Raw genomic sequence first — 23,423 nt, forward strand, 5'->3', positions numbered from 1 at the left:
ATTTTATCAAACTCTGACATAATTTTAAGTACCCCCATCAGATTACATCTCAACCTTCTCTTCTAGATATTATCTGTGACCACCTCTAATGACTACATTTGGCCTCTGTGCATATACTGTGTCAGAACATTGTTATCGAAATAATGGTGACATCCACACAACATGATGATGATGACGTCACCATCAAAACGTGGTGCTACCAATACGACAGTATTTACTAGCCCCAGTAATATGACTGGTGGCCAGGGAGATCCAATCTTCCTCACTACTAATCTAAAAAAGAATCTGGCAGGTTTATGTTGATGTGGTTGCCAGATGTGGAAGACCCATTGTACAGGAGGAGCCTGTGCCCAAACAACAATATAAACACAGTTTGTTGGTGTGTTAAATGAAAGCCATTTTTCTTTGTTGGCACGCTCCCCAGATTTACTCAGTGTGCTTTAATGTCAAATATATTAGAACTAACGCATAATTGAAGAGTCAAATCAGAATGCATTCATAATAGTGCTCATGGAGCACTTGTTAAATTGCTAACCACAAAAATTATCCTGCGCAGTGCCAACATTTTTGGAGCTTTCTGTTCCGATTCGTTAGTTATGCAAGCCTGAAATTCCAGGTGTTCACAAAGTTCTGGAACAGCACACACCCATTACAGTAACCACTTTATTTCTTCACTAGTTAAAAACTAGAAACTTCTGCTGAAATAACTATTTGCAAGAGTGCTCTGTGAAGCTCTTTTTATCCAACTCATCGTCAGCTGGATATTGGATATGAACGCATGTAAAATGATCAGTACCTTTTCAAAACTGTGAATATGAAATCATGTGACAAGCCTCAACAGGAGAAATGCATCCAGAATGAAAAGTTTAAAAACTCATGAACAGGATGTTTAAAAAACTGCAACAATAAATACACTGAAAACTGAAATAAACGCATAAATTGATGGAAATGTATATCAGCACCTGAAAAGCGACAACATAGTGATAACAAAAGTGACACTTCACAACATTTAAGAAGCATTTAGATGAGCACTCGAAACACCATAGCATACAAGACTATGGACCAAGTGCTAGAAAATAGGATTAGAATAGATAGATGTTTGATGGCCGGCAGGGGTACGATGGGCCGAAGGGCCTCTTTTTGTGCCATTAAACTTATGCCTCTGCAACAGTTCAAGTAGAAAGATAGAGCGACCAGTTCTAACAAAGATTCTTTACCTCAAACAGTTAACTGTTTTTTTTAAATTTTCAAATAGTGAAAGAGACATTTCTCCATTTCCAGAATTTTCTATTTTTAACTCAGCTAACCAAGACCCTTCATATTATGGGAGTGTTAGAAATTTGAGTCGATAAAAACGTGTTTTTAAAAATTTATTAATGGGATGTGGGCGTCACTGACCAGCCAGCATTTATTGCCCAGGCGTATTTGCCCTTGAGAACGTAGTGATGAGCTACCCTCTTGAACAGCTGCAGTCTATGTTGTGTGGGTACACCCACAGCGCTGTTAGGGAGGGAGTTCCAGAATTTTGACCCAGTTACACTGAAGGAATGGCAATATATTTCCAAGTCAGCGTAGTGTGTAGCTTGGAGGGGAACTTTCAGGTGGTGCTGCTTCCATGCATCTTAGGAGCTTTGGTGAGTTCCTGTCATATACCTTGTAGATGGTACACACTGCTACCACTGCATGGTGGTGGGGGAAATGAATGTTTATGGATGAGGTGTCAATCAGATGGGCTGCTTTGCCCTGGATGGTGTCCAGCTTCTTGTGTGCTGTTGGAGTTGCACTCATCGAGCCAAATGGAGAGTATTCCATCACACTCTTGACTTGTGCTTTGTAAATGGTGGACAAGATTTGGGGAGTCACGAGGCAATTTACTTGTTGCAGGATTCCTAGCCGCTGACCTGCACTTATAGCCACAGTACTATATGGCTAGTCCAGTTCAGTTTCCAGCCAATGGTAACCCCCAGGATGTTGATAGTGTGGATTAAGCCATGGTAATGCCATTGAATGTCAAGGAGCAATGGTTAGATTTCCTCTTGCTGGAGATGGTCGTTGTCTGGCACTTGTGAGGCATGAATGTGACTTGCCACATCTCAGTCAAAGTCTGGATACTGTCCAGGTCTTGGACATGGACTGCTTCAGTACCTGAGGAGTCACGAATGATGCTGAATATCAGTAAACATCCCAATTTCTGACATTACAATGAACTGAAGGCCATTGATGAAGCAGCTGAAGATGATTGGGTCTAGGAAACTACCCTGTGGAACTTCTGCAGTGATGTTCTGGAACTGAGATGATTGACCTCCAACCTATGGAGAACTATGTTCCTTTGTGTTTTTTTGACTCCAACGAGCGCAGACTTTTCCCCGAATCCCACTGACTCCAGTTTTGCTAGCGCTCCTTGATGCCACATTCAGTCAAATGTTGCCTTCACATCAAGGATAATCATTCTCCCCTCACCTCTGGAGTTCAGCTCCTTTTCCATGTTTGAACCAAAGTTGTAATGAGGTCAGGAGTCAATTGACCCTGGCGGAACCCAAACTGAGCATTAGTGTGTATGTTATTGCTAAGCAAGTGCTTCTTGATAGCACTGTTGATTACCTCTTCCATCGACATTGCTGATAATCGAGAATAGACTGATGTGGCAGTAATCAGCCGGGTTAGATTTGTCCTGCTTTTTGCATACAGGACATATCTGGGCAGAGCACATAGCAAGTTTTGTAGCACAAGTCTTCAGTACTATTGCTGAGGGCCCAAAGCCTTTGCAGTATCCAGTGCCTTTAACTGTTTCTTGATATCACATAGAGTGAATCAAATTGTCTGAAGACTGGTTTCTCTGATGCTTGGGACCTCCGGAGGAGTCTGAGAAGATAATCCACTTAACACTTCCGGCTGAAGATTGTTGCAAATGTTTCAACCTTATCTTAGTTGAAGATTTTTGCAAATGCTTCAGCCATATCTTAGTAAACTTGTTTCAATTTTCCAGTATAAAATAATGGAAATATGGTGAAGAATCCTATGTATGTAATTACATGTATGGGCAGAATAGATTTTAATTCCCAAATTTGAATGCCAGAATTGTGCAGAAGAGTCAAATTCAATCATGCTCTGCCAACAGCAGATTGATTGGTAGTTTTATCCCGAGTGTATCATAGACAAAATTTATGTTTTCTTACTGTCTGCGATCAATGTGATATTTTTAAGTGAGGCGTGTGAATTTTTACCCTCAGTGTGGTTACCCCAATTTAAATAACCCCAGCAGCAAGCAGTTTTGAGAGTGTTACACAATGGGTCTTCCACAGCTGTATCACACACACAATACTTACAGAAAAGGTTAGATATGATTAGAACTGATGAAAAGTGGAACTTTTTCAAGGAACAAATACTGGATGTCCTTGATAGGTATGTCCCTGTCAGGCAGGGAGGAAATGGCCGAGTGAGGGAACCATGGTTCACGAAAGAGGTGGAATGTCTTGTGAAAAGGAAGAGGGAAGCTTATGTAGGGATGAGGAAACAAGGTTCAGATGGCTCGATTGAGGGTTACAAGTTAGCAAGGAATGAGCTGAAAAAGGAGCTTAGGAGAGCTAGGAGGGGACACGAGAAGTCCTTGGCGGGTCGGATCAAGGAAAACCCCAAGGCTTTTTACTCTTATGTGAGGAATAAAAGAATGACCAGGGTGAGGTTAGGGCCGGTCAAGGACAGTAGTGGGAACTTGTGTATGGAGTCAGTAGAGATAGGCGAGGTGATGAATGAATACTTTTCTTCAGTGTTCACCAAGGAGAGGGGCCATGTTTTTGAGGAAGAGAAAGTGTTACAGGTTAATAGGCTGGAGGAAATAGATGTTCGGAGGGAGGATGTCTTGGCAGTTTTGAATAAACTGAAGGTCGATAAGTCCCCTGGGCCTGATGAAATGTATCCTAGGATTCTTTGGGAGGCAAGGGATGAGATTGCAGAGCCTTTGGCTTTGATCTTTGGGTCCTCGCTGTCCATGGGGATGGTGCCAGAGGACTGGAGAATGGCGCATGTTGTTCCTCTGTTTAAGAAAGGGAATAGAAATGACCCTGGTAATTATAGACCGGTTAGTCTTACTTAGGTGGTTGGTAAATTGATGGAAAAGGTCCTTAGAGATGGGATTTACGACCATTTAGAAAGATGCGGATTAATCCGGAATAGTCAGCACGGATTCGTGAAGGGCAAGTCGTGCCTCACAAATTTGATTGAATTTTTTGAGGAGGTAAATATGTGTGTTGATGAAGGTAGGGCAGTTGATGTCATATACATGGATTTTAGTAAGGCCTTTGATAAGGGCCCCATGGTCGGCTTATGATGAAAGTGAGGAGGTGTGGGATAGAGGGAAAGTTGGCCGATTGGATAGGTAACTGGCTGTCTGATCGAAGACAGAGGGTGGTGGTCGATGGAAAATTTTCGGATTGGAGGCAGGTTGCTAGCGGAGTGCCGCAGGGATCAGTGCTTGGTCCTCTGCTCTTTGTGATTTTTATTAATGACTTAGAGGAGGGGGCTGAAGGGTGGATCAGTAAATTTGCTGATGACACCAAGATTGGTGGAGTAGTGGATGAGGTGGAGGGCTGTTGTAGGCTGCAAAGAGACATAGATAGGATGCAAAGCTGGGCTGAAAAATGGCAAATGGAGTTTAACCCTGATAAATGTGAGGTGATTCATTTTGGTAGGACTAATTTAAATGTGGATTACAGGGTCAAAGGTAGGGTTCTGAAGACTGTGGAGGAACAGAGAGATCTTGGGGTCCATATCCACAGATCTCTAAAGGTTGCCAGTCAAGTGGATAGAGCTGTGAAGAAGGCCTATAGTGTGTTAGCTTTTATTAACAGGGGGTTGGAGTTTAAGAGCCGTGGAGTTATGCTGCAACTGTACAGGACCTTGGTGAGACCACATTTGGAATATTGTGTGCAGTTCTGGTCACCTCACTATAAGAAGGATGTGGAAGCGCTGGAAAGAGTGCAGAGGAGATTTACCAGGATGCTGCCTGGTTTGGAGGGTAGGTCTTATGAGGAAAGGTTGAGGGAGCTAGGGCTGTTCTCTCTGGAGCGGAGGAGGCTGAGGGGAGACTTAATAGAGGTTTATAAAATGATGAAGGGGATAGATAGAGTGAACGTTCAAAGACTATTTCCTCGGGTGGATGGAGTATTACAAGGGGGCATAACTATAGGGTTCGTGGTGGGAGATATAGGTAGGATATCAGAGGTAGGTTCTTTACGCAGAGAGTGGTTGGGGTGTGGAATGGACTGCCTGCAGTGATAGTGGAGTCAGACACTTTAGGAACATTTAAGCTGTTATTGGATAGACACATGGAGCACACCAGGATGATAGGGAGTGGGATAGGTTGATCTTGGTTTCAGATAAAGCTCGGCACAACATCGTAGGCCGAAGGGCCTGTTCTGTGCTGTACTGTTCTATGTTCTATGATTATAATGTATAATAATCTCAGTGTCTCTTTCATGGCAGGTCTGTAGTTCTTTAGATGAATTGATGCTATTATTTGAAGTACAAGTCTTGCAAGCAGATTTTTCTCAATAGGTTTCAAGGCTTCTTGTAGCGAAAATTGATTCTCAGGTGAACGTGAGATTTGAAGAAGCTGAGAAGAGTCGTTCTCCAAGTTTCAAGGTATTGCTGTATATTACCTTGACTGTTTAGTTGAGTGTGGCTGGTTCAAAGGATTTCTGTTGGTTTCTCTCCATCACAGATAACCTTCTGACGTCACAGGTGGATAGGGTCGTAAAGAGTGCCTTTGGTACATTGGCCTTTATAAATCGGAGTATCGAGTATAAAAGTTGGGAGTGTTATGGTAAGGTTATATAAGGCATTGGTGAGGCCGAATTTGGAGTATTGTGTACAGTTCTGGTCACCTAGTTACAGGAAGGATGTAAATAAGATTGAAAGAGTGCAGAGAAGGTTCACAAGGATGTTGCCGGGACTTGAGAAGCTGAGTTACAGAGAGAGATTGAATAGGTTGGGACTTTATTCCCTGGAGCGTAGAAGATTGAGGGGAGATTTGATAGAGGTGTATAAGATTTTGATGGGTATAGATAGAGTGAATGCAAGCAGGCTTTTTCCGCTGAGGCTAGGGGAGAAAAAAACCAGAGGGCATGGGTTAAGGGTGAAAGGAGAAAAGTTTAAAGGGAATATTAGGGGGGCTTCTTCACGCAGAGAGTGGTGGGAGTGTGGAATGAGCTGCCGGATAAAGTGGTAAATGCGGGGTCACTTTTAACATTTAAGAAAAACATGGACGGGTTCATGGATGAGAGGGGTGTGGAGGGATATGGTCCAAGTGCAGGTCAGTGGGACGAGGCATAAAATGGTTCGGCACAGACAAGAAGGGCCAAAAGGCCTGTTTCTGAGCTGTAATTTTCTATGGTTCTATGGTATTTTGAAAGCAGGTGATAAGCTGTCTTACCCATGTGACCTGTCACAAGTTCACAGTCCTTTTCCAAATAAGGTTGTGCATCAGGCCAATAACCATCCTGGGCGGGATTCTCTGGCCATGCCTGCCTGAAAACCGGAGATTCCCGTCTGACTTCAATGGACCTTTACGTGCTCCGCCCCCCCCCCCCCCCCCCCCCCCACCTTGTCCGTCCGCCAAATCTTCAGTGGCGGGCGGCATGGGAGAATTCCGGCCCCTGTCTTGTGATATTTCACAGAGTTTGAGAGAACTAAAATCTGTGTGTTTGGATGAGTGGCAATCACAATATTTTTCTTTATCACAATATGTTTCTTGCGCGCTATACAGACAAAACATACTGTTCATAGAGAAGGAAACGAGAGAATGCAGAATGTAGTGTTACAGTCATAGCTGGGGTGTAGAGAAAGATCAACTTAATGCAAGGTCCATTCAAAAGTCTGACAGCAGCCGGGAAGAAGCTGTTCTTGAGTCGGTTGGTACGTGACCTCAGACTTTTCTTTCTTTTTCCTGAAGAAAGAAGGTGGAAGAGAATATGTCCGGAGTGCGTGGGGTCCTTAATTACGCTGGTCCTTAATTTAAAAAGCGTATGCCGAGGCAGTGGGAAGTGTAGACAGAGTCAATGGATGGGAGGCTGGTTTGCGTGATGGATTGGGCTACATTCACGACCTTTTGTAGTTCCTTGCGGTCTTGGGCAGAGCAGGAGCCATACCAAGCTGTGATATAACCAGAAAGAATGCTTTCTATGGTGCATCTGTAAAAGTTGGTGAGAGTCATAGCTGACATGCCAAATTTCCTTAGTTTTCTGAGAAAGTAGAGGCGTTGGTGGGCTTTCTTAACTATAGTGTCAGCATGGGGGGATCAGGACAGGTTGTTGGTGATCTGGTCACCTAAAAACATGAAGCTCTCGACCCTTTCTACTTCGTCCCCATTGATGTAGACAGGGGCATGTTCTCCTTTATGCTTGCTGAAGTCCATGACAATCTCCTTCGTTTTGTTGACATTGAGGGAGAGGTTATTGTTGCCGCACCAGTTCACCAGATTCTCTATCTCACTCCTGTACTCTGTCTCGTCATTGTTTGAGATCCGACCCACTATGGTGGTGTCGTCATCAAACTTGAAAATCAAATTGGAGGGGAATTTGGCCGCACAGTCATAGGTGTATAAGAAGTATAGTAGGGGGCTGAGAACACAGCCTTGTGGGGCACCGGTGTTGGGGATGATCGTGGAGGAAGTGCTGTTGCCTATCCTTACTGATTGTGGTCTGGATTCAGGATCCAGTCGCAGAGGGAGGTGCCGAGGCCCAGGCCACGGAGCTTGGAGATGAGTTTCGTGGGAATAATAGTGTTGATGGCTGAGCTGTAGTCAATAAATAGGAGTCTGACATAAGTATCCTTGTTATCTAGGTGTTCCAGGGTTGAGTGCAGGGCCAGGGAAATGGCGTTTGCTGTGGACCTGTTGCGGCGGTAGGCAAACTGTAGGATCCAGGGGTCCAGGAAGCTGGAATTGATTTGTGCCATGACTAACCTTTCAAAGCATTTCATAATGATGGATGTTAGAGCCACCGTCATTAATAGTCATTAAGGCATGCTGCTTGGTTTTTCTTAGGTATCAGGATGATGGTCGTCTTCTTGAAGCAGATAGGGACCTCAGATTGTTGTAAAGAGAGGTTGAAGATGTCTGTCAATACCTCCGCCAGCTGATCCATGCAGGATTTGAGTGCACGTCCGGGTACCCCATCTGGGACAGTTGCTTTCCATGGGTTGACCTTCAAGAAAGCTGCTCTGACATCTGCAGTGGTGACCCCAGATACAGGTTCATCCTGAGCTTCCAGGGTGGAGGGGTGCTTTAACTTGCAGCCATTCATTTGGATGTTGAGCTCTTTGTTGGCTTTTGCATTGTGAAGATGGCATAAGCTGGATACAGTTTTTGCAGGGCTTGGCTTGAGTTTCCATGTGTTGCAGTATGGTTCAAGTTTTGACAAGTCCTTATTTAGGGTCCAGTCCAAGGTGTCAAAGTTGGGGGTTTGAGCTGAGAGGCAGATGTCTTTGGCATATATGAATTTTCTGGAGGTAATCTTTGGAAGATCATTTGTGTACAAGTTAAACAGGGTTGGAGCTATTGGTTTGTCTTTTCCATGCACTTTTTGCCTGTCCGCGGTGAACTCTGAACCTTTGATTGCTCAACACTGTTCTGTTTTTAGTTGCCCAGAAGAGAGGGCCCTTGACAGCTTCAGGAGGATACCAGTGGTAGAAAGCTGTGAGATCAAGGAACACAGCACCTTTCTTCAAGTTTTTCTGAAAGCCATTTTCAATGTAAGTGGTTAGGGCCAGTATCTGTTCCCTTGTGCTGCGGTTCTTGTGAAAAACAGCTTAGTTGATGATAAAGACTTCTACATTTGAAGAAATACGCTGAAGGATGAGATGTTCAAGGATTTTACAAGAGACTGACAGGAGAGAGATTGTATGGTAGCTAGCTGCAAGTATAGGGTCTTTTCCAGGTTTTGGTATGATGATGACTTTTGCTGTCCGCCATTTCTTTGGAAAGGTATTGGAATTTATGACCATTGAGGAAAACAGGGTCAGCCAGGCAAGACTTTGGGGCCCCAGGTGTTTCATAAATCCTGGCGCGATATTGCCATATCCTGCTGCCTTGCCACACATCAAGTCCTGTAGAACCTTCGTTAGTTCTGCAACCTCAAAGGGGGTGAGGCTGATGTCTTCTGTGTTGCTGATGATGTTGTCTTAGTTCATCCCAGATGTTTCTTTTGGTGTTTTTGTCCATGGGTGCTTTAGCTATGGCAAGCAAGTGGCTGGCGACATTGTTGAGAGTAACTGTGGGTCAGTTTTGAATGGGTGGCTTTTGGGTTGTTCCAAGGCGACAGATTAGGCACCACCACTTCCTGCTGGAGTGTGTGAAGTTTAACTCTGCTATGTTTTCCTCCCACTGGCACGGCGCGCTACATTTAGAGACTCGATCAGATGGTCTCCTACCTCTGGGTCCCCTGATGCTTCATGTGTCATTAGGAGGACAGCACTCTCTTAGTCTAAGCATGGGATGTAGATGGGTTGGTCGCCTCAGGGAATTGCCATGCAGGCTGCTTTGTAGTTGACATCATAGAGAAGTTATATGCTTTGTCAACAGTGATGTTTCAGAGTGAAATTGTGGAGATGCTGCATCCCAAAGTTTCACTGTATTTTGTCCAAGTCGCTTTCGTAAGCTTGGAGCTGTTGACTACTGGAACAGATAGGCCTATGTGAACAAGTAGAGGGTCGCATTGGCTGTTATGGACGTCATCTAAGACAAGGCTCTGTGCAGGGTGGGGAGTCCCATTAAGAGAAATGACCCAGCATGGGTCAGGGAATAATCCCTGTGCTATCTGGCTGAATGGAATCTTCCTCACTGTTTGGGATCATGTATTAGTGTCAGATCATTCCTGGATGCCCATTCTGCAAGCACTTTACCATCACTATCCAGTCCCCAGTCTGAATGGTGACTGTTGAAAGCCCCCACATAGATGGCTGGGTGGGGGAGGGTAGACAAGACTTGCTTGGGGGCTTGTAAACATTGGGTATGTGGAACCTACAAACCATTAGGATGTCAGAAAAAGTGGTCATTGCCAGATGATTTGCTTGAGCAATGTCGGTTCGGACATAGGTGCCGTGGCCATGTTTGGCATGAAGGAGGTAGCGCAGGAGGTCATAGCCTTTGATGGAATAACGATGGGGAGCAATGGACCTCCATTCATGCAGGTCACCACACCCCTTCCGCCCGCCCACCCACACCCACTCACCCCTTCACCAGTGGACAGGTTTGCCTGGGGAAGTTAATGATCTTACCAGCAGACTAAATTCCAAAGGAAGCTTCATGAGATGAGTTTACAAGGAATCCTAGTCAAAGCCGAAAGGACATTAATAACTTGCAGAGCAGGCACATATCTCTCAAATTAAGGTCAATATAGATAAATGTGAGGTGGTAACTTTTAGAAGGATAGGGAAAATCAAGGTGGTGGAGAAGAACTGCATGCAGTTTATTATGAAAATGATATGGGGTGGTGGAGAGGATGCAGAAAAGATGCACAAGGATGATACCAGAAATCTGTGGGTATTCCTATCAGGAAAGCACAAACAGACTTGGTCTCGTTTTCCTTGAAAAATAGGTGAAGGGATGACTTAATGATAGAGGTGTTTAAAATTACTAAAGATTTTGATAGAGTGAATGTGCGAAAGAATGTTTCTGCTTCTGGAGAACAGTGCAACTTGAGGCCATTAGCATAAAATAGTCAAGAAGAAATCAAATAGGTCATTCAAAAGAAGCTTCTTTACTCAGAGAGTGGTGATAATGTGAAATTCACTACCACAGGGATTGATTGAAATTTGTAGGTGTACTTAAGGGGAAGCTAGAGAAGCATATGGAGGAGAATGGAATACAGGATTATGATGGTAGATTTAATTGAGAGAGGAGGCTCAAGTGCAGCATAAATACCAGCATGTACTGGTTGGATCAAATGGCTTGTTTCTGTGCCATATATCCTCTGTGACAAGCAGTAATTTAAGGAGAAATCTTTCAATTGCTCCTTAACAAACATATACACCATTCGTGCCAAGTCAACACATCTACTTGATATGATGTGGAGATGCCGGTGTTGGACTGGGGTGGGCACAGTAAGAAGTCTCACAACACCAGGTTAAAGTCCCAACAGGTTTATTTGGAATCATGAGCTTTCAGAGCAGTGCTCCTTCATCAGGTGTTGTGAGACTTCTTATTTTACTTGATATGGCTGCATGGACAAAAGTTATTGCTCATTTAATTAACAGATAATTGCATGACTAATTACATTTACAGATGAAATAAGCTTCCAACAAATTTAAACAATTTATATTAACCCTTTCATTCAGGGTTTAAAAATAGACATCTTATTTATTTCCCAGCTGAATCTCTATATCCTTTATAAACAGTTTCTTGTTTAACCTCGGGACGAGCTTCATATCTCACATTATGCCCACTAATGCTGCAAACTTACCCATCTGCAAAATTGCCCACTTTCATCCTCTCTACTTCCTTGGAAACCCTTATCCACGTTTATATTACTTTAGGATTTGCCTTGTCAAATGCCCTCTCAGAGTGCCAAACTGCAAGTTATCCAAAACTCTGCTGCATCCATTCTGAGCAGTAATCAATCTTGCCCACCCATCATCTCTATTCACACAAACCTTCAGTAGCTTTATTAAAGTTTTATTAAAGAAGTGATGTTTTAGCAAACTTGACTTCTAAATAAGTTGTTTGTGAAAGATCTACTCAGATGAATGGACTGCTCTATTGAATTAACTGTTCTTGTATTATTCATCAAGTATAAAATGATATTTATTGTCTTTTGGTGGTATTCTAATTTAGTTACGCATCAATTTGTTGATAATTGAAGGTATTCTTTAAATGGAAAGGACCTAAAATTGTTTAGAGAATCCCAAATGAATATATACATATTGAACATGTATAAAGGCCTGTTAAAGCATTACTCTGAGGACACATCATTGTGAAGGATTTGTGAAGGGCAAATCGTGCCTCACAAATTTGATAGAATTTTTTGAGGAGGTAACTAGGTGTGTTGATGAAGGTAGGGCGGTTGATGTCATATACATGGATTTTAGTAAGGCGTTTGATAAGGTCCCCCATGGTCGGCTTATGATGAAAGTAAGGAGGTGTGGGATAGAGGGAAAGTTGGCCAATTGGATAGGTAACTGGCTATCTGATCGAAGACAGAGGGTGGTGGTGGATGGAAAATTTTCGGACTGGAGGCAGGTTGCTAGCGGAGTGCCGCAGGGATCGGTGCTTGGTCCTCTGCTCTTTGTGATTTTTATTAATGACTTAGAGGAGGGGGCTGAAGGGTGGATCAGTAAATTTGCTGATGACACCAAGATTGGTGGAGTAGTGGATGAGGTGGAGGGCTGTTGTAGGCTGCAAAGAGACATAGATAGGATGCAAAGCTGGGCTGAAAAATGGCAAATGGAGTTTAACCCTGATAAATGTGAGGTGATTCATTTTGGTAGGACTAATTTAAATGTGGATTACAGGGTCAAAGGTAGGGTTCTGAAGACTGTGGAGGAACAGAGAGATCTTGGGGTCCATATCCACAGATCTCTAAAGGTTGCCAGTCAAGTGGATAGAGCTGTGAAGAAGGCATATAGTGTGTTAGCTTTTATTAACAGGGGGTTGGAGTTTAAGAGCCGTGGGGTTATGCTGCAACTGTACAGGACCTTGGTGAGACCGCATTTGGAATATTGCGTGCAGTTCTGGTCACCTCACTATAAGAAGGATGTGGAAGCGCTGGAAAGAGTGCAGAGGAGATTTACCAGGATGCTGCCTGGTTTGGAGTGTCGGTCTTATGAGGAAAGGTTGAGGGAGCTGGGGCTGTTCTCTCTGGAGCGGAGGAGATTGAGGGGAGACTTAATAGAGGTTTATAAAATGATGAAGGGGATAGATCGAGTGAACGTTCAAAGACTATTTCCTCGGGTGGATGGAGCTATTACAAGGGGGCATAACTATAGGGTTCATGGTGGGAGATATAGGAAGGATATCAGAGGTAGGTTCTTCACGCAGAGAGTGGTTGGGGTGTGGAATGGACTGCCTGCAGTGATAGTGGAGTCAGACACTTTAGGAACATTTAAGCGGTTATTGGATAGGCACATGGAGCACACCAGGATGGTAGGGAGTGGGATAGCTTGATCTTGGTTTCAGATGAAGGTCGGCACAACATCGTGGGCCGAAGGGCCTGTTCTGTGCTGTAATGTTCTATGTTCTATGTTAAAAAAGACAGCATTAGATACAGCAATTTTCTTTTTGAGATACTGAACGCTAAGTTGGATAAAATGCATGTAGGGGTTTCATTTTTAGATATGGAGTTCTTTATCATCTTTAGCAAGTATCGTACAATGGAAAATAATATTTTGGTAAGATAAACTGCAGGTAGTAAATAAATTTGGTGGCACGGTGGCACACTGGTTAGCACTGCTGCCTCGTAGTGCCAGGGAACTGGGTTCAATTCCAGCCTTGGGTGTGGAGTATGTGTGGAGTAATAGAGTCATAGAGGTTTACAGCATGGAAACAGGCCTTTCGGCCCAACTTGTCCATGCTGTCCTTTTTTTTTAAACCCGGAAGCTAATCCCAATTGCCCACATTTGGCCCATATCCCTCTACACCCATCGTACCCATATAACTTTCTAAATGCTTTTTAAAAGATAAAATTGTACCGGCCTCTACTACTGCCTCTGGCAGCTTGTTCCAGACACTCACCACCCTCTGTGTGAAAAAATTGCCCCTCTGGACACTTTTGTATCTCTCCCCTCTCACCTTAAATCTATGCCCTCTAGTTTTAGACTCCCCTACCTTTGGGAAAAGACATTGACTCTCTACCTTGTCTATGCCCCTCATTATTTTATAGACCTCTATAAGGTCACCCCTCAGCCTCCTACGCTCCAGAGAAAAAAGTCCTAGTCTATTCAGCCTCTCCTTATAACTCAATCCATCAAGTCCCGGTAGCATCCTAGTAAATCTTTTCTGCACTCTTTCGAGTTTAATAATATCCTTTCTACAATAGGGTGACCAGAATTGCACACAGTATTCCAAGTGTGGCCTTACCAATGTCTTGTACAACTTCAACAAGACGTCCCAACTCCTTACCAATGTCTTGTACAACTTCAACAAGACGTCCCAACTCCTGTATTCAATGTTCTGACTGATGAAACCAAGCATGCCGAATGCCTTCTTCACCACTCTGTCCACCTGTGGCTCTACTTTTAAGGAGCTACGAACATGTACCCCTAGATCTCTTTGTTCTGTAACTCTCCCCAACGCCCTACCATTAACTGAGTAAGTCCTGCCCTGGTTCAATCTACCAAAATGCTTCACCTCGCATTTGTCTAACTTAAACTCCATCTGCCATTCGTCAGCCCACTGGCCCAATTGATCAAGATCCCCTTGCAATTGGAGATAACTTTCTTCACTGTCCACTATGCCACCAATCTTGATGACATCTACAAACTTACTAACCATGCCCCCTATATTCTCATCCAAATCATTAATATAAATGACAAATAACGATGGGCCCAGCACTGATCCCTGAGGCACACCGTTGGTCACAGGCCTCCAGTTTGAAAAACAACTCTTTACAACCACCCTTTGGCTTCTGTCAAGAAGCCAATTTTGTATCCATTTAGATACCTCACCCTGGATCCCGTGAGATTTAACTTTATGCAACAACCTACCATGCAGTACCTTGTCAAAGGCCTTGCTAAAGTCCATGTCAACAACATCAACTGCACTGCCCTCATCTACCTTCTTGGTTACCCCTTCAAAAAACTCAATCAAATTTGTGAGACATGATTTTCCACTCACAAAGCTATGCTGACTGTCCCTAATCAGTCCTTGCATCTCTAAATGCCTGTAGATCCTGTCTCTCAAAATACCTTCCAACAATTTACCCACCACAGATGTGAGGCTCCCAGGCTTTCCCCTGCAGCCCTTTTTAAACAAAGGCGCAACATTTGCCACTCTCCAATCTTCAGGCACCTCACCCATGACTATCAATGATTCAAATATCTCGGCTAGGGGACCCGCAATTTCCTTCCTTGCCTCCCACAATGTCCTGGGATATACTTCATTAGGTCCCGGGATTTATCTACCTTGATGCGCTTTAAGACTTCCAGCACCTCCTTCTCTGTAATATGTACACTCCTCAAGACATCACTATTTATTTCCCTAAGTTCCCTAACATCCATGCTTTTCTCAACAGTAAATACTGATGAAAAATATTCATTTAGGATCTCACCCATCTCTTGTGGATCCGCACATAGATGACTTTGTTGATCCTTAAGAGGCCCTACTCTCTACCTTGTTACTCTTTTGCCCTTTATGTATTTGTAGAAGCTCTTTGGATTCTCCTTTGCCTTATCTGCCAAAACAATTTTGAATCCCCTTTTAGCCCTCCTGATTTCTCTCTTAACTCTACTCCTGCACCCCCTATACTCTTCAAGAGATTCACTTGATCCCAGTTGTCTATGCATGTCATGTACCTCTTTCTTCTTCTTGACCAGGACCTCGATATCCTGAGTCATCCAGGGCTCCCGACTTCTGCCAGCCTTGCCCTTCACTCTAAGAGGAGTTTGCACCTTTTCCCTATGTCTGCGTGGGTTTCTTCCAGGTGCTCTGGTTTCCTCCCACAATCCAAAGATGTGCAGGTTAGGTGGATTGGCCATGCTAAATTGCCCCTTAGTGTCACAAGATGTGTAAATTCGGGGGATTAGCGGGATAATATGTGGGGTTAAGGAAATGGGGCAGGGGGTGGTCCTCGGTAAAATATTCTGTCGGAGAGTAAGTGCAGACTCGATGGGCTGAATGGTCTTTTTCTACAATGTAGGGATTCTATGATTCTATGAAATTATAATTCTTAAGATATTAAAAATGCTTACTTGGAAGAAACAGTAACATGCAAAATTGCTTACTACAGGTATTAAATATGCTAAGCTACACTGGCAGAAATATACCAAATTATACTCATAATTTAAAGAACATTATTTTAAGAATTTATTTTGAATGCTGCTTACAAAATAAGAAATAAATGCTTATTCCTCATCATACCAACTCAAGAATCAGTGACATTACACAACAGTATCTACAATATCTTCTGTGATCCTAATTCTGTGATTTACTGTTTATTATGTTGTTTTGATGGTTAACTTTTGGAAATTAATTTTTTTAAGTGATTACTATTCACTTCAGTAAAATTATACTGTGCCTTAGACACCCACCCATGGGGACAAAATAATACAACATAGCATGCAGTAATGAAATAAAAAAGCACATTTTTACCATTTCTAGGTATTCACAATAATCATTGTATTAGATATATATGTATCAACTTGATGTGAAGTTAACAAACTGAGTAGAATTACATACCTACAAATTGAAAAAAAAACAGTTGTGTGCATGCTCTCACCAACCCGTAGTACATATTACAGAGTCATTTTTAAAACTCATTCTCAGGTTGACGGGATCACAACAAAGGTGGAATTTATTGTCCATCCCGGGCTGCCCTAAGAAGTTTATGGTAGGCTGCTTTCTTGATGGTGTACAGCTTGTTAGGCGATTTCAGTGAGAAGCTGAGTCCATTGTGTTGGTAAGGGACTGTAGTCACATATAGGCCAAATCAAGTAAGGACAGCAGGATTTCTTCCCTAAAGTCAATTAATGCTATGTTCATTATTTACTGCTGAAACTCCACCGGTGCCTTTGTTACCTCCAGACTATTCCAACACACTCTTGGCTGGTCTCCCACAATCTACCATCCGTTAACTTGAGGTCATCCAAAACTGTGCTGCCCATGTGCTTACTTGTGTCAAAATTTACCTATAGACCCCCAACCGCTGTGCTAGTTGACCTAATTGGCTTCCAGTATAGCAATGCCTCAATTTTAAAATTCTCATCCTTGTTTTCAAACCATTCCCTGGCCTTGGCCCTCCCTATCTTTGCAACCCACTCCAACCATACAACCCTCCACAATATCTGTGCTGGTTTAATGCTGGCCTCTTGATCATCCCTGATTTTAGCTGTTTCACCATTGGTGGCCATGCCTTCAGCTGCCTTGACCCTAAGTCCTGAAATGTCCTTCCGAAACACTTCACTTCTCACTCCTCCTTTAAGATCCTCTTTAAAATCTATCTCTTGGACCAAACTTTTGGCCATCTGCTCTAATATCAATAAGTGGATTGGTGTCAAATTTTCCTTTATAATGCTCTTGTGAAGTGTCTTGGATGTTTTATTGTAAAAAGGTTCTATAAAATTGCACATTTTTGTTGTAGTGACTTAGGTAGGGTTTTTTTTACAACAATCTAGCAGCTAGTCAATTTCATCTCTATCTGCTATTTATTTCCATATTTTAAAAAATGAATTCACATTTATCACACTGTCATGACAGAACTTGAACTCATTATTAATCCAATTTTATAATAACACCCCTTTTTACTGTACTCTACTTTGTATAAGAGGTTGGTCAGGTTAGACATATAACCACTATAAAGTTTACATTTTTATACAATGCAAGGGAAGTGGTTGAGTACATTATTATTCTGCATTTTAAGGAAACTATTAAAACCAAATTACCTGAAGTCCTTAACTTGTGGAATAAACATCATTGCTGCCACTTCCTATGCAGTTTTGTACATTCATAATTCACACCTTGTGATGTATTATCCACAGATCAGATAAAAGTTACAAGATTTGATTTTTATCTGGACTATTTTCTTTCTGTATATTTGGAAATATAAATTGTGGTTTAAATTAATGCTGAAATTTTAATTATTTTCTAACAGTAAAGTGATTCAGCCCTGGTTCTACATTTCCATGACAATCCACTCCTGTTGTCTGTGAAACAACTATAACAGTGAAAAAGAAAAGAGACTTGCAATTCTATAGTACTTTTCATAATCACCAGGCATCTTAAAGCACTTTAGAAGTACTTTCCTGAAGTGTAGTCACTCTTGTAATGTGGGAAATATGGCAGCCAATTTGTATGCAGAAAATTCCCACATACAGCAATGTGATCATAGAATCCCTACAGTGCAGAAGGAGGCCATTCAGCCCATCGAGCCTGCACCAACAACAATCCCACTAAGCCCTATCCCCGTAATCCCACGTCTTCACCCTGTTAATCCCCCTGACACTAAGCGACAATTTAGCATGGCCAATCCACCTAACCCGGAAATCTTTGGCGTTTGGGAGGAAATGGGAGCACCCGGAGGAAACCCACACAAACACAGGGAGAACGTGCAAACTCACCCAAGGCCAGAATTGAACCCAGGTCCCTGGTGCTGTGATGCAGCAGTGCTAACCACTGTGCCATCATGCTGCCCATGATCCCTTTAGCCCCAAGAGCTATGTCTGCCAAATGAAAAGTTCTGTGAATATTAAAGAAAAAAATTAAACACATAATGACCAGATAGTCTGTTTTGTGGCTTGGCCGGAATTTTACTGGCATGCCCGCCTCGATTCCGGGGGGTGGGGGTGGCTCGGAGAACGGAATTTTCCATTGACCTCGTGAGGGGGGATCGTACGAACCTCGGGTGGACATGCCGGTAAAATTCCGCCCGAGGATAAATATTGGCCAGGTCAGGGATAGCTCCCCTGCTCTTCTTCAAAATTGTGCCATGGGATCTTTTACGTACACGCAAGCAGGCAGATAGAGCCTCAGTTTAAAATCTCATCTGAAGGACGGTACCTCCCTCAGTACTGAGATTGTCAGCTTTAATTATCATGCAGAAACCCTGAAGTGGATCTTGAATCCAGGACCTTGTGACTGACAAGTGAGACTGCTACCAACTGAGCCATGGCTGTGCACAATTATGTTATTTGTTCGCAATTTTCAAATTTAATATAGTTTTAAGAGATTTCTGTTTTCAGTCATTAAATAGCAAATCTGTCTGAAATTAACTAGCTTTAACACATTGACAATATTGGTGAATGAGTACTTAACGTGATCTTGTAACATTCCTCTGTTCGCTATGTTAATGGAGGCATTAAATCATTTAAAATAAACAGGTTAACACCTCTGTTAAAATAATAGAGAAATGCAATAAGAGTTCATTGAGCATTAATTTCAAACAATAATTTCTAGGTTATATTTATCAAACAAGCAAATTTAACATAAAATACAGAGGTCTGAGAAAGTATGATGACATATGTATAGCTAAAGGACACTGATTGCTTCGGGAAACAGAAGCAAAAAAGTTTTGTTTTCACAACTGAAGCTGACTGGATCACTAAATACAATCCTCATCATTTTCCTTTTGCATATAGGTATATATTTAATTACATAGGGTATTACAACTGTTTTTGTCTATATTCTATATTTTAATTTAAAAATGAATGTTATGTTGTTTACACGATTCAGAGAATTAGAATGAACACATCAGTAATATTACAGAACTACGGTGAGTGAGATCACAAAAGTTGGCTTATAAGAGCCTTATTTCCAGTTCATCTGCTCTACCAAATGTGACAAGAAATGACTTGCTGGTTATTTCAGTAGAGGTAGAGTATTCAAGTTATTCAAACATGCTCAAAGACCATATTTTGAGTTTCCCTCATTTCTGTCATTTTTAAAAATTTGAATTTGGAGTTTACATCTATTAATAACTTTGCAATTTTTCACAAAATGTTAACACCAGTGTGACCTGATGAACAAGTACAAATAACAAACAGGATGCTTTCTAAATATGCCTTCTGTTTAATTCAAATTCCTTTCAGGGACATTTGATTATATATTATTATTGCCTCAAAGTATAATACTGCAAGTTTAAAAAAACTTCCATAGTACACTGATCACAAATATGCTCTTTATAGTAAATATAATTACAAAAAAGGTCAGTGTTTTGTTTTTACTTTCCTATATGCTTTTATTCATTCATTTTTTAAAAATTCTGCCAGTGTCTTTTCAGAATAAAGTCGTTTCAGTAGTAGTTTCAACACAATCTTTTTCCCACTTATGTATTTGAAATGCTTTCAAAAGTGTTTTGCATCATCACATTTTTTTTCTTCAATATGGTCAGAAAGTTATATTATGAGTAATGGTTTAAAACCGTAACACTGGTACCGGATGTGTAAATATTGCAGCCAAGGATTATCTTGGGGTTTGGGAGCATGTTTTAATCATCGTTTAAAAAACAAACGCGTTTCCTTTTCAAACATAAAGGTAGTGGTGAATTATTACGTGCGTATTAATATTTGGGACGCTGGAATTAATACTATTCATCCATTATGTCCTCGACTATATTTTATTTCTTACAGACAGAACCGCCTTGTGCTAACTGCGGACCATTTCCAAACCAATAGTTCAGCAGAGCAGCTGTTGGTGGTGCAAAGTACCGATGGCACGATCTTCTTTTTTCTGCTTAAAATTCATTTATCCCCACCACTGTCGACTAATTGGCACCAGATACGCGTATATTCAACAAAACGGGATCAAAAATAGAAGGTGGCAGATAACGTTTTCGATGTTTGTGACGACTATTTCTGTGATTATAATCCGGTTTGCGCGTTCACTGCAATGTGACAATGTTATGTGGAAAGTGCTCTGTTGAGATGGAAATGGGAAATTGGGTGGGGGGCGGGTTGGCAGTGAAATAATATCTTAAGGGCCACTCTAAGTCGCTGACGTGCCTTTTAAACAGTGACCGTGGTGAGCATAAATGCAAATATAAAAATCAGAAACCGTTTTCTATCTTACAGGACGTCCATCACCATGGCCGTCTTGTGCAGTCCCAAAACATATAAATGAAACGATTGTAACACCAAACTGAATCGGTGCGATACTTTCACTATACAGACTCGGATCAAACAATTTGATCAAACGCACGGGCAGATGGAAACCCCTACTTGCGCTGAACCTGAAGTTTCTAATGTATTGCAACTGGTGAATTTGCAGCCGCATCGAGGTCCAGCTCTCATTTTTCTCCCCTTTCCTTCTCTGGAATAAGCTTCTGATCCTCGCAATCAATATTGATTCACAGAGGAGAAATATTAACCACCCCGGGTGGGCGTGTTAACCAATTTACCGTATTTTGTCAGCCCAACTGCAAGCTGTAAATAAGATGTTCGACCAGACCAGTTTTAACCCTTTGTGCTCAGAAAACAACCCGTGAAAATGATGTTGTTATCGGCTGGCGGGAACCCCTCAATGAAAGGAGAGATGACAAATAAAAAATTAACAACATTTACCCTTATGTGCACCATTAAAATATGGAAATACTTACTGGGCACTTTCTAAATACACTTTCCACAACAGCTCCGAGACTTGTCAGTGTTTCTGATTCGGCGTAAATGCATCGTGTCATCCCCAGAATTTAAAGTGATGCTACCCTACTTTAGTACAAGATATTAATGGGGCCATGATATATATTTTTTCCTCTCTCTCCCTCTCTCTCCCCACGCCTCCCTCGAGATGTAAAAGTGGCAAAAAAGTGAAGGAACTTGACAGCTAATCTCGACAATGATCCAAATGAGAACAATTTATTCGTTGCGAGTGTAATGAAATCGCGCTGTCGGGAAAATAACTGTTAAGTACGTGTCGTTAATCTGAAATCCAACCTGTACGTTTATACAAGTATCGAATTCGAAAGGACTGCAATGACAGCCAGAAAAGAAAACTAATGGACGGCAGCCCATTGGGCTTGAAGAGTGAGCCGGCGCTTAGCCTACCCTGAGAGGCAGTGGATGTGTATGTGTGTGTGCTGTAAGAGTATCCTCCTCACAGCACACCAGACATAAACACTAAATACACGTGCACTTCCACAATACAATAACAGGCCTCCAAACACCACCAGCAAAGAAAACCATCTCGGAAACAGCCTCTGCATATTCAGCGGTGCTTTATATAACCAATCCAAAATTATCTATCCACAATTTCCGGAATTTGAACCGAATTGTCACACGGTTTTACAATTCTATAACACACGTTTCTTTCTTTAAGCACGCGTTTAGGGGTTAAGTTGACAGCTTTGAAATTAATTCTCACCCGAGTATGAACGAAAGCCAGGCACGATAGTTTTGCGAGGCGACTATGTTTTGTAGATAAATGTATATGTAACATATATAAGACATGAAAACTTACTTTCTCAATACAATTCCAGTTTCTTCACCTCAAATTGTCTTCCTGGAAACAGTTGATTGCTCAGGTCTTCTTTGAAGCTGGGACCGAAGGGGCGGGGAAGTAAAATGGGGGACTGTTTTGGTTTTGCTATCCTCGGTTTGTCTATAGCATTGCACATATGCGTCTATGTGAGTAGCGCTCAGTCCCCCTGTATCTGACCCTGGGCTCGCGCACTCAGCGCCCCTGTATCTGACCCTGGGCTCGCGCTCAGTCCCCCTGTATCTGACCCTGGGCTCGCGCTCAGTCCCCCTGTATCTGACCCTGGGCTCGCGCTCAGTCCCCCTGTATCTGACCCTGGGCTCGCGCTCAGTCCCCCTGTATCTGACCCTGGGCTCGCGCTCAGTCCCCCTGTATCTGACCCTGGGCTCGCGCACTCAGCGCCCCTGTATCTGACCCTGGGCTCGCGCTCAGTCCCCCTGTATCTGACCCTGGGCTCGCGCACTCAGCGCCCCCGTATCTGACCCTGGGCTCGCGCTCAGTCCCCCTGTATCTGACCCTGGGCTCGCGCTCAGTCCCCCTGTATCTGACCCTGGGCTCGCGCACTCAGCGCCCCTGTATCTGACCCTGGGCTCGCGCTCAGTCCTTGTGTATTTGACCCTGGGGTCGCGCTCAGTCTCCCTGTATCACACACTGACCCTGGGGCTCAGTCCCTCTGTATCTGACTCTGGGCTCGCACTCAGTTTCGCTGTATTACTCACTGACCCTGGGGTCGCGCTCAGTCCCCGCGTATCAGACCCTGGGCTCGCGCTCAGTCCCCCTGTATCACCCACTGTTCCCGGGCTCAGTCCCCGTGTTCTCACTCACTGACCCTGGGCTCTCGCTCAGACCCCCCTGTATCTGACCCTGAGCTCGCGCTCTATTCCCCGTGTATCTGACCCTGTGTCGGGCTCAGCTCCCCTGTATCACTCACTGACCCTGGGCTCGGTTCCTAGCTGCCTGCCTGTGGGCTCGCACTCAGTTCCTGTCTTTTTCTCTCCGTCTCCAAACTTCTCCTGTGCGGCACCACGCTCGTTACAGTTTTAAGTCTCACAAACTAATCAAAACACTACAGTACAAAGCCGCGCCTTTCTGTCGCTAGAAAGCAAGCACATTAGAAACAAAAAAGTTAATGTAGTTTTGCATGTGATGTTCTACAATGCAAGTTTGTTTTCGCTGTTTAATACGGTATGTGTTTTGGATTTTACAACATTCTCGGTTGCCATTTAATAGATGAATCTATGTCCAATCTTGGGAGTAGAGTATGTCGGGATACTGGAGGATTTAAACTGTTCTGGATATATGGATGTGCGCATGT

The 23,423-nt window shown here is 42.9% G+C and overlaps 1 protein-coding gene across 21 annotated transcripts in view; it reads right to left on the minus strand.

Moving 5' to 3' along the window:
- eya4 (EYA transcriptional coactivator and phosphatase 4) overlaps nt 1–23,157 on the minus strand; it is a 428,611-nt gene extending 405,454 nt beyond the window's left edge. For 12 of the 21 annotated variants that reach the window (XM_078212510.1, XM_078212509.1, XM_078212508.1 and 9 more), the window contains exon 1: nt 21,234–21,323. In XM_078212510.1, coding sequence (XP_078068636.1) covers nt 21,234–21,314 — 81 coding nt within the window. In that variant the 5' untranslated portion in view covers nt 21,315–21,323. Of the gene's footprint in view, nt 1–21,233; nt 21,334–22,090 lie in introns of those variants that run through there. The other 9 variants (XM_078212547.1, XM_078212540.1, XM_078212519.1 and 6 more) reach the window with 6 other exon arrangements.
- Nucleotides 23,158–23,423: the final 266 nt, after the last annotated feature.

Source organism: Mustelus asterias, chromosome 5 (assembly GCF_964213995.1).
Source record: "Mustelus asterias chromosome 5, sMusAst1.hap1.1, whole genome shotgun sequence".
NCBI lineage: Eukaryota > Metazoa > Chordata > Chondrichthyes > Carcharhiniformes > Triakidae > Mustelus > Mustelus asterias.